Here is an 11,995-nt window from a genome sequence, read left to right as displayed (position 1 = left end):
GCTCTACCTATACGTTAGAGACAATAGCAGAGGTAAATGGTTAGGAACCCAAGATGTTGGGGTTCAGATCCCAGCTTAGCCACTTAGTAGTTGTAAAACCTTCGTAAAATTACTTTGCCTCTTTTGGGAAATGAGAGAAATAATACCACCTTTACTTTAGGATTATTTTGAGGAAACAGAGAGAAATAGAAAGCGGCGTATAATAAGAACTTAAAAATGTTGGCTGTTTCTGGTTATTACAAATTTTGGCAGAATTAGTCGGCCCTGCCCTGGAGAACAGCAGTGAGTGATAAGGGGGCCATCGCTCTCCTCAGCTGATTTTTCAGACCATACCTCCCCTGTGCCCTGCTGTCCCACAGCTACTTATTCTTATCCTTTTGAGTTTTGAGGACCATTTGCCAGCTACTTTAAACCTTCTGACCATCTAAATGAAGTTGAAGTAGTGAAGTGAGATTTTTTTTTTTTTTCTGTTGATTGGCTGGGGTGTCTCTCACTCACAACAGCCCCATCAGCAAATGAATGTTGAGTGAGGTGTGGAGAAGTCGGGGTCCTACAGCTGGAGTGGGGAAGGCTGCAGTTAGCATGCACAGCTCCTGAATGGACCCATCCTCTGTGCCCTTTTGGTGGTGGGTTCAGTACATTCACTTGTATGATTTTCAGTGGCAATGGCTTCCACCCTGAGTTTTGTCTTCCTCGTTGGTCAGCCTACACTCCTTTCCCCCAGTCCCCTTTCTTGGGCCTCTATCCTAACCTTTGCAGCCAAATCTTATTTCCAGGGGCACAGAATGAATTCAGCCCTGGAGACAAAGAGGAAACAGTGGGTTTACTGTGACTTTTTTTTTTTTTTTTTTAAATAGGTGACTTCCACTGTGACCAAGCTCCCAGTTGCAATCCTCAACTTGTTAGGGTGGTTTCTTTTGTTGTTGTTTATTTGGGAATTTGGGAAGCGCTCAGAAACTGATCCTGATTCAAGCTCACAAGTCAGAGATGGGATCCAGACTCAGGATGGGTGTTCAGAAATCATCGACTTGATGATTATATGTAGGCCACCCTAGTAGCTCAGTATCACATCTCATAGATGACAAGCAGCTGAGGATCTATTTACAAAGATCTCTGTGCAAAGGAATATACCTCTTCCATTTCTTTTTTTAGTCTTTTATGTGCCATCCCAAAGAGCAGATACACCCATTCTCATTATGCTAAATATTTTATTCCTCTAAAGTCCTAGAAACGGTGAGAATCCTCATTTCTGTTTTGTATTCTTATCTGTATATATATCTCGCCAACAGACCTTCATGACCTTCATCTTTAGAAGGTTGTCACTGAGCAGGAAGCTCAGAGAGAGCAGAGCAGAACACCCATGGTAAAATGGAAGTCTTCTCCATCCTGCATGGATCACGTCTGCTCCGCTTCCATTTTGCATCGCCTTTGTTCAGTCCCACCATCTTGACCATATGCAGATGTATTCAATCGGGGAAACAGTGATTTTTTTTCCTATCTAGATTCCCCAGAAACTATTCCTTCAGCATTCCCTAATTCCATTAGTAGCCTGAGCATGGGGGCAGAAGGAATCTTTGAGTAACACTGCCAAGTTAGGATCTTTGTCACAGAGGAAGAGAACAGACCAGCCGCTCATGGTAAAGGTCCGTCTTTTAGATGGGTGTCATTGTTTGATGAGCTGGTTATTTGCTGTTTGCTTTTAGCAAGTAAGGGGAATAGATTGGGAGGAGCAGATAACAGGATTTCAGAAAAGAAGGATAAAATGACTCTCATTTCTAGAGCCTTGAGTCCAACTCTACCCATCATTCTAGACCAAAACTTTGAGAAATTTTTCAAAGTTTGAGAAAAATGAAAATTTAGAACAAAGAATGATAATAAACTATTTTTTCCTTAAACAACAGAAAGAAAGACTGCGTCAGAAGGAAGCCAGTGTGACCACTAACTAATACAGAGCCACGTGAGAATGACGGCGGCAAGCAAGCATTTTCTTGTATCATCCTTTGCAACACTAGTGCTGCAGAAAGTTCTTGAAGCAAGATATGTCACCAAACATTTGTTTTGCTCATCTCTTTCTGAGGTCATTGCAGTGAGCACCCTGTGCCTTCTTAAGGGAGTCCTTTGTTAAGCCACAGGAACAATGAGAAACTGTTTAAGGGAACACTGCAGGTGTATTTGATCATTGTTTCTTGTAGAGGTCCAAAGTGATGCCATTACAAAACCAGAAAAAATACCAATATTTTCCAAATGTTTTTAAAATTGGAGATTTCAAGCTTTCTAATCCAAGCTTGATATATATAAACTTGTGACAGGAGAAAGATCTTTTGTGACAATTGCCTTGAGAGGATTCAAGCCTTGATCCTTCCACACTGCTGGTGTGACTATCGATCTTAACTTTGATCCTGTTGCGGCAAGATCCTACAACTTCTTTCTCACCAAAAATGTTGAAACCTACCAAAACTATTTTTTAAGACATCCAAGACTATGTATTTTCCAGATGAGAGAAATGGTTATTTTGTTGTTGTTGTTGTTATTGTTTTTGTTCATATAATGAAAAAGACAGAAAATGGAATTACACATGGGTAGAAAGGGAGTTAAATAGCCATAAACTTCATCCTAGAGAAGAAATTACTGTACAGGGAGTTAACATCAGCTATTAAGCAAGACCCACTCTTTTGTTTTTATGTGTTTTGTGTTTTTATTGTGGTTTCCCTTGCCCAGCAGAAATTCTGTACCCTTATTCCTGGAATAAACAGTGATACCCAAGCCAGCACAGGCTTGGAGGTCAAAGTACCTGCTTGGGCAAGTGATCCAGTCATAGCCCATTTTGTACTTCAGGATGTTTGTGAATAGGTAAGTCCATGTTGACTTTTATCAAAGCTCTGCATCTTGTTCTGGGATTGTGTGATCTGTACCACTCCCACCAACCTCAGGAGGCAGTTTCCAGACAGAAGAGCAAATGTTACTAGCAGCTTTTCATCATGACCTTGACTGACAGGGATGTGACCAACAATAAAGCAGGAGTCTTTGATGTTGAAAAAATTAAGAGCATAAAAATGGTTCCTTATATCAAAATGAAAATGTGATTATATTAATATTAAGGTTTGAGTGGAATATCACAGACAGACAGCTTTTTCTGACCCTGAAGCATGTATGATTGCTGCCCCTTGAATCACGAGGGAAACCACCTTAGATTTCCCCCTTGACATTTTTTTCCTAAAGCCACCTCTCTGAATCTATCTTGTAGGATGAGAAGAGAGAGGACTGGGGCTGAATTCAGAATAGGATCAAATACTATACATTTTTGGTCTTGAAGGGAAAAAGGTCCAAGCCTTCTCCAATTGGTGGGTAGCAGTTTAGAGGTGGGTGAGAACCTTAAAACCCTTCATGATGGGGCTGCCATATGCAGCCTTGCCCCTGATCCCGGCCTCTTCCCAGAACTCTCAATTTGCCATGTACCTGAGTGTCCCCCCCAGGACTGCCTGCTAATCATCAGGCCCCTCAGGGACTCCCTAACAGAGTCAGCTCATTAAAGCTGCACTGTACTTGTAGTCAAGATAAATCAAATCACAGAAGCCATATTTGTGCTGGTGCTAACTGCCTTCCCTAACAATTAAAAAGAAAGGAGTATGGTAGCATGGTTGGGTCTTCCTCCACCCCAATTCAAACTAAGAGATGAGACAAACAAAACAAAAAGCTAGTAAGGAGCTGACATTACTAAAAGAAGTTGCCTGTGAGCAAAAGCTTTTCATACCACTTTCCTATGTTGTTTCTCTTCCTTTTCAATCAACTGTGAAGAAAATCTAAGAAATTCATCAGTTTAAAACAAATTCCACTTACACTCATCCTGTGCTCTAGGACATTCCTTCTAGTACTATCATGAAGCAGAAAAGTGCCTGTCTTGTCCATGCCTGGGAGATCCACTTTGAGTTCAGTGAGGTCAGTGAATGTCTGGACCCTCATTGGTCCCCACAGACTTGATGGGCAAGAGCAGCATGTGCTTTCAGTGGAGTCATTGGTTCACTTCAGATCTCTAAGGAGGATGGTCACAAGAAAACCAGTGATAGTAAACAGGCCTGTCACTATGACCACATAAGTCTGCAGGAACATGCTTTCAGGGAACCAGTGCTGAAGAAGAATGAGTGGAAATTTAATGTGAGAGTTAGACAAATGCAGCTCAAGTTGCATTCCATTCACATGGACAGACTAGAAATTGGCAGTAAAATGCCTATTTCTAAAGACTAGTTCGCCTGCTCTGTTGGGGAAATTTAATGATGTGTTCAGACTATTCAAATATAGTAAGTTATTGTATTAAGACACAGGGCAAGATCTCCATTATTCTCCCCCCTTTTGAGTTCTGCACTATGTATCTAGATGCCCTCTCCCAAGTTCATACATTTAACTGCAGTGTTGGTACAGCCTTTGTTCCTAACATATGTCCCTGCTCAGTAAAAGTTCACAAGAGCTTGTTCAGGGTGGGCCACCTCAAACAACCTGGGGCCCCTTGAAATTATTTCTCTAAAATGCAGTTGAGATGATGGTAAATGCAACAGAGGTCTCTAAACTTTTCGTGGAGAGGAAGTAGTTAGTGTACCACTTTATCAGATTGAGCATTTTGGGCAAGCAGGATTTGAGTGACTTTTCTAAGAACAGCCTTCTCCAGACTAGAGGGAGAGCGGCCAGTATGGCTCCTCTGTGTTTAACCAGACACTCACACCCAACTGTACTAGTTAGACTCTGACAAACCTTGACTTAGAAGCACCATCTCTCTTCCTAGCCAAGAGTCATTACATCTGAGGACATAGTTGGTTGGATTGCAGTTTGGACTCTTACCTGAGTAACCTACAGTCATCACCAGGCACACAAGTATATCATATATTACACTAAAACATGATATAAACATGTCAGGTAAAAAGCATCAGCCCTCTGAGATGTCAAAGATAAGGTTAGAAGGAGGTGTGATGTATGGCTTTTAATACAAAAGGCAGCTTAATGGTGGTGTGGGTGGAGGGCACAGAAAGGGAAAAGTGTGGCCAAGCAGAAAGAGATGATCACGGTGAGGATGGACCCGCTGCCTTTTGAATCCTTGAGTTGACATATCTCTTCAAATGCCCACTGAAAGTACCTAGGAATAATGGAAAAACAATTTCTGAAATCTGGGAAGTAGAATAAGGAAACCCAGCCATGTGAATACATCTTTAAATGTTCTAGCCAAAATAAATTGGTGGTGTGGTTGAGGAATCAATTGCCAGATTGGGTGCTAGTCTTGGACTCCCTCTTAACTCCCCAGGAAGCTACTGAGCCCCCCTTAGGCATCTCTTTTTTTCCTAAGAACCACAAGGAAAGGCATTTCCTAAATGAACAGCTTATATGCTGCTGGTGGAGAAATTGGAAAAACTGAAGGAAGGAATGAAACTCTGGGGGTGGTACTGGAAACCACCTTGCTATGGTTCTTCCAAGGCCAGGGATTAGATGTAGCAGAAGAGTCCTGTTATTTTTGGTAAAGATTTGCCTGTTGGCCTGGGATTGTACATCTCTCCGTAGTTTATACTGTGTGCAATGGGAGCATTTTCATTTTAATTATATTCTTGCTTTCTTGACTGCTACATTTTCTCATTTCTCTTTCTGCTTCTACTGACGTCATGGACACAGATGATTGCACACAACATTGCATGTGCAGTATAGCCTAAGACAGTGCCTAGTCCAACTATCAAGGGGACTTAGAAATGCAGACCTGCAGGCTCCTTCCCAGTAACCAGACTATAGCCTTTAACAGGGAAACCTTTTGATTCCCTGACATCCTAAATCAGCTTATTTTATTATACTCTCCCCTCCCCAAATACAGATTAAACCAACTTGGGGGCCACTTTCTGTGTCAGGGAGGAGAATGAAGTCCAAAATGTACAGCTTTTTTTTCCAAAAAATACCTAGTCTAAAAGTCAACTATATCATTTTATGAAGTAATTTAGATTTGTGTGTAATTTTCTTTGATTCTGCCTGTTCTAGTCAGGAAAAAAAAAAGGATGAAAAGCTGAAAGGGAAAGAAAAAGCATCAGATTTGGTTATTCACACGTTAGTTTATAAATTTCTAAACCACACAAAACATGGACATACTGTGAAATCCAACGTTGTGGAAATCTTGAGCACAGAAAAACTAGAGCAGCTGTGCGAGCTGATGAGCATGGACAAAGTAAAAAGTGTCTGTGGCCTCCGTCAGACTTCATCCTCAACCAGGCAATTCTGAGAGTGTGGATTCAAAAGAGCCCAGGATTGCCCTGAAGAGTGCACTTTTTTAAAAGCCACATACAAGGAAAAGTGGTAGGATAGAGTGGAAGAAGGGGCCAGACCATTACACCATGCTTACTCTGCGTTCTCTTAAGAGCAGTTGATAAATATGAGGAACATCTGGAAGGCCATCAGAACCACATTTCATATATCAGCTATTGTACCTTTAGGATCAATTCAGCTGAAGAAAGTGGACTGAATGAAGAAATGAACTTTTCATTCATGTCAGCTAGTTTGTCATCATGAAGAAATTGGCAACACAAGAGAAACAAGGCTACCCAGCCAAACTAATAGTATTTGATATTTGAAAAGTATGAATCGTTTTTAGCCTTGCCAAAATGCAAGTAACTTGTTGGATAGGTTTCCATCTTCTAGCTATAGAAAAAAAAACAATCCAGCTGCTTGGAACCTTCGCTATTATTGGTGCAAAAGTCACTTTAAAGAAAAGCACCTTTGGAAACTGGCCTCAGCATGGCTGACTGCTTGCAGACACACATCACAGTATTTATAACCCCATTAGCAATTGAATCCAGGCATCACTAGGCTCTTATTCACAGCTGTATGTGACAGAGAGGCCCATTTTGTGTCATTTCTACACAACCGTCAGTTGTTGACACCTTGTTAGAGCACTGAATGCTAGTTTCACAATTCTTCCTTTCCCCTTCCAAAGGAGTAGGCAATCTACCAAACCCTCCCAAATCAACTCTTTGCTGGGAAGGATTGAGTTCAAGAGCATTTTAACATGCAGGGTTGAAGCCAATTCAGTAGACCTAGCTGTGCCGAGGCTCTTAATCAACGCTGTGATATAAACCTAGCATTTGGGAAATTTGTGTAGTTGACAACTTAACTGGAAACGTGAACATATTAAAATGGCAAATATCTAACTCTCTCTCTTCAAGCCGTGATGCAGCTTCTATCAACAAGGATGTTATGGAAGCAAATCAAGCCTCATTCAGGAGGCCAGCTATTCTCAAGGAGAGCTTACTAGGTTTGCTTCCCCTCTACTCCAGCCGCTGTGTCAAGCAGCCTGGTGACAACTGGTCACACCAAAAAAATCTTTTCCTTTTCATCCTTCTCTTCTCTGGTATGATGGTTCGCTTCAGTCAGGAGCTCAAATGAACTCTGGACTTTATTGCATATTACATCTATGAAGTACTTATTCGTGAATTTCTTCTGCATTCTGTGATCTGGGGAAGACCGACTTAATCTCATTTTTGTATAGGAAAGTTGTAGCTAATGCCATTAATTTATCCTTCTGCATTCCACCTATGCTCATATAATTTTCTGTTTTTTTAATCTTCTCTTAAATGTACTAAGAAACACCAGTCTGCCTCCTTTTCTGAAAGCTAATGCAAATACTTCTGGGAACTTTTTTTTTATGCTTTGTGTGAAATTTGATAGCATCGAGCTAGCAAAATGCAAATGAGCACATAGTTTGCAGCAGAAATTCACCTCCCCAAAATTTGTCATTCTTCTCCATGGAGTAAACAATTTCTACTATATTTAGGCTCTTTTGTAGGCTGAGCATTTTTCTAAATTCTACCTGTGCAGACCTCAAGGGGCTCTCTCTGTCTTTGAAACTGTAAGGAGGTCTTACAAGAGAATGAATACTTTTCCCCAAAATGCTATCTTACACTTAACCTGCATTCATTCTTAGGCATGCATTCACTCTGGTTTGACAACATCTTTGGCAAAATTGTGCCTCCTTTCCTTCATCGTTCTCTTCCAGAGCCTGCTTCTATTCTTGTCTCATGAAATAAACATATTTTCATTTATTCATCTGGGCCAGCTTTCCAAAATGAAAAGCTAGTCCTATGGACATCTGCGTATACAGGGAACTTACTCTCTATCTCCCCGTGGCATGGACAATACATGTGTTCAGGAATGAACAACTTTCTGGGAACTCTTGGGATGGATTTTGAATTCCAGGATTCTATGAGAAGCATAAAAATGGGTATATAGCATACAAAGATTGTACTACTCTTTCCTAATAAGAGACTAGAAGGAGATTCAAGTCTTTACATCTCAGGTAAGTTTAACTGAACTATAAGTAGCTCATTGGTTGTTGGTTTTTTTTCCCTTTCTTCTTGCCAACTTGTCCCTAGATACAATCTTACCTTTTCATATCTGACCCCAAACACATAAAGAAGGTGGTTTCAGCCCCACTGGAACTGCACTTTGTCAAATCTTTCAAAGAGATCCATTTCCTTAGGAAACAAATCTGTGAGGGAGGGGTAAGTAGTACAATTCCCATGTTTGTCCAGAGTGATATACATATGATTTGGGGAGTCCACCAAAAGGATAGGTCTACCCCAAATCATTAATCTTCAATTCTGTAATGCTTCAATTTCTCAAGACACAAATAATGTGACCATACTGTTAGTAAAATATATAATCTTCAAAGAATATAAGCATCAAGAAAAAAGGACTTCCCTTTAAAATAGGAATCTAAAAGATTCCTAAAAAGGCAGAAACTTACAAAATTTGAAATGGAACCATTTTTTTTTGTTTTTTTTTTTTTAGAGAAAACATGTCATTGGTTCATCATAGTTTTTTTTTCCTCACTGAGTTTTAATTTAGACTAGCATGAGAAGTAGGGTGGCCCTGGATTTTGATTTAAGGGATCGTGCTTTGGCTTGGAAGATCAGCACAGAGCTACATGCCCGGAACCTAAGTGAAATCAGTCAGCATCCTAATAGGAATCAGACCGAACACATGTAAATTACTCCAAGTCCTTTAGCGCTTAATTTTCTCAGTGACACCCTGGACCCCAGACACTGCTTCCTAAAATGCATTTGACCCATGTGGTGGTGTCTCTGTAGGGTCTTGGGAGGTTGTAAGCGATGGGATGAGGGAGTAGAGCAGATAACGGGGAGAAGGAAACTTTGAGCATGCAGCCAGGGCACAATGTTTTGCTGATACGATGCACTGTTAGGGTTCTGGAGATTTTTGCCTTGCTTATATCATGGGTGGCCTTTCAGTGAAGCGCCAGGATCTCATCAGGCAAATGGGAGAGTTCAGTACCTCCAGCTGGTCAGTGCCTGACAATGTGCTGGAAAAGCGGGTACCCTAGTGAAACTGGCCTGTGTTCCCATGGGGCTGGTGGTGCGTGTGACATCCCGTTCTCTCTACACCTGTCCAAAAGTCATTGGGGCACCTAGCTTCATTTCACTTTACTCACTTCAGTCCTTGTGCTTCGGCCTCCCCTTCTTTCCCAGCTCATGGCTTTTCCCCTCCCTTTACAGTTTCTCCAGGAGCCAGCCTTTCTTGCCCCCTCCCTCCCTCCCCTCAAGCCCGATGCTCCATTCCCCAGCCCTTTGGACAGGGTGCTCTGCTGTCACCAAGTGACACACAGCACTGCGACTGCCTCCTGTTAATGTCAGCATCACTTCATCACTTAGGCAAAGAGGGAAAATCCATAAAAGAGATGGAAAATACATTTCTTTTTTTTTTTTTTTTTTTTTGGTCTTATTCTACTTTATTTTAAGAAGGTCGAAGGGAGGGTTCTAGGCTTTTTCAGTCTCTCATAAACTGTACTGTAAACCTGTCTAATTAGGGACCATCCTTTGACAAATTATAAATCAGTCCCGGTCTCACCACCTAGGATGCGTAAGACTAAAGTTTTGGACCTGAAGGAACTTTTCTGGGCTGCTGGACAAATTGACTTAATTCTGTGCAAACCGTTTGAATTCTGGGCTTTTTATTGCCATCCCTTTCTTACTCCTACTCATGATCCAAACATCTACACAAATTTGGATCAGGATGTTGACAATTTGTGGTTATTTTCAGATCAACAGTAACTGTTACACTCTTCAAAGTGTTTAAAAAGTAAGTGCAAGCATGTCCGAAGTAATCAGTGTTTGGACCTGGAAAAAATCTTGGCTTCTCTGTTAAGTATTAGACCAATCTGTAGGTGTTATCTTAAAGGATTTTCAGTAATAATGAAGAGAGTTTGAGAAATGAGAAGGCACTTTAAAGACATGAAACCTTACATTACATGCTTTTGGACATTTTTTAAATAAGCTAATTGGATTCAGGTATTTTTTCCCTTTAAATTTTTAAAAATATGTATATCTAATTTGTTTGCATATTTAATTTTGTCAAAGCTGAGAAATGCTCATTAGTTGAATTTGTAAATGTCATTTGCAACCAAATGAAGTATTTATTTTTAAAAAGAAAGGGTGAAGGAACCAATACTGACTTGTACATAATGAAAATTTATGTGTGTGTCTATATATATATATATTTTTTTTTTCCTTCCTTGACACTCCTTGGTCACCACATCAAGTGTATTTTTGTACATAATATGTTGGTTAGAAAATGTAGATTGTCTATTCAAAGAACTCTATCTCTGTGATAGATTATATTTATCCTAATCTGTTGATACTTCTGTTAATTTGTTTTAAGAGATAGAACTCTATTTTTTGGAATCTGCAGAGAACTGCATTCATGGCTTCCAATTGTAAATATGATGAAAATATTTTAATAAATCTTGGTTTCATGTCTGCTGGCTTGTGGTGCAGATTTGTTTTCGGGAGACATTCAGGACCGTCTCCCAACAGTACATTCATACAGAGAATGCCAATCACCTGTAACATTCCTTACTGCTCAAGTTCAGTGTTATTACTGAACTGCAAGAGCTAGGTCTTGGTAAGTCCATCCTGTTTCCTTCTCTCTCCCCTTTCCATCCCACCAACAGTGGGCAATCTGGGTAGGTGCTCAAGGCTAACATGCAACAGACAAGCCCAGCCATGCATTGGCTCAGGTAGGCTGACCAAAACGCCTGAAGATAAACTGTCCAAGGTGGGGGCATATGGGCAGAACCACAAGCATTGGTGACCTCAGGATGTGGGTTAGTAAACAATGTACCTGGGAAACTGAACAGAAATATAACCATATTGTGTTCTAGCACTAAGCACAAGGTATAAATTCTTTTCAAGCAATATTAGGACATATGCAAGTATTTATGAACAAGAACCAAAAGACGTTTGGCAAAACACTCTTCCTTCCATTTCAATAAAAGTGTGCTTGTGTGTTTTTAAGTTTATTTACTCAGTGTTCCTGAGTGCCATGCACTCTTCAGGTCTGGAAGTTTGCTGAAATATGCAGCAACTTATACAGATACATTTCATGAACAGACACAACTACTATCTGGGGAGACATTTCATCACTGGGAACTCTTCTAAATCCTAGAGTCACAGAGTTGCAAAAATCTTCAGACATCGGATGAAATCTATTTCACAGAGGAAAAACAACTGAAGTCCAAGGGACTTGCTGAAAATCACAGTATGTGTTGGTAAACACATTGGCTAGAATCCAACTCTCTTGAACCCAAGGCCAAAGCCTTTCCCACTGCTTAACTCCTTCATAATGTTAAACTGTTCTCTTCAAAATACAGCTCTCCCCCTGCTGACAATGGAGAATGCTCGCGAAACCTTACATAGGCCAAGATGGCATAGCGCAAAGAAGCAATTACTATTAATTTAGAAGGGAAATTATTTGAGCATTCCCAGACCCTGAAAACAACCTCTCTCAGACTTTCCGGATACCTCAGGACACATCTGGGTAAAGGATGCACAAAATAAGTCAAGATAAAGCACAGACACTCACAGACAGATCAAAGCTGTAATGTATTGATGCTGAGATGCTGAGTGTAGTTCCTGGGGAAGGAGCTTGGCGGGGCCCCTCGCGCCTCACTTGCATGTATGCTGCC

General features: G+C 40.7%; 1 protein-coding gene across 14 annotated transcripts in view; it reads left to right on the top strand.

Moving 5' to 3' along the window:
* FMN1 (formin 1) overlaps positions 1-10,787 on the top strand; it is a gene marked incomplete at its 5' end in the record, with an annotated part of 414,033 nt that extends 403,246 nt beyond the window's left edge. For all 14 annotated transcript variants that reach the window (XM_082734303.1, XM_082734305.1, XM_082734302.1 and 11 more), the window contains one exon: positions 1,902-10,787. In XM_082734303.1, the coding sequence (XP_082590429.1) occupies positions 1,902-1,946 (45 nt within the window). In that variant the 3' untranslated portion in view covers positions 1,947-10,787. The remainder of the gene's footprint in view (positions 1-1,901) is intronic.
* Positions 10,788-11,995: the final 1,208 nt, after the last annotated feature.

The sequence above is a fragment of the Mustela nivalis genome, assembly GCF_964662115.1.
Source record: "Mustela nivalis genome assembly, chromosome: 6".
Lineage (NCBI taxonomy): Eukaryota > Metazoa > Chordata > Mammalia > Carnivora > Mustelidae > Mustela > Mustela nivalis.
The sequence above is the reverse complement of the archived record's forward strand: the minus strand, read 5'-3'. Positions and strand labels throughout refer to the sequence as shown.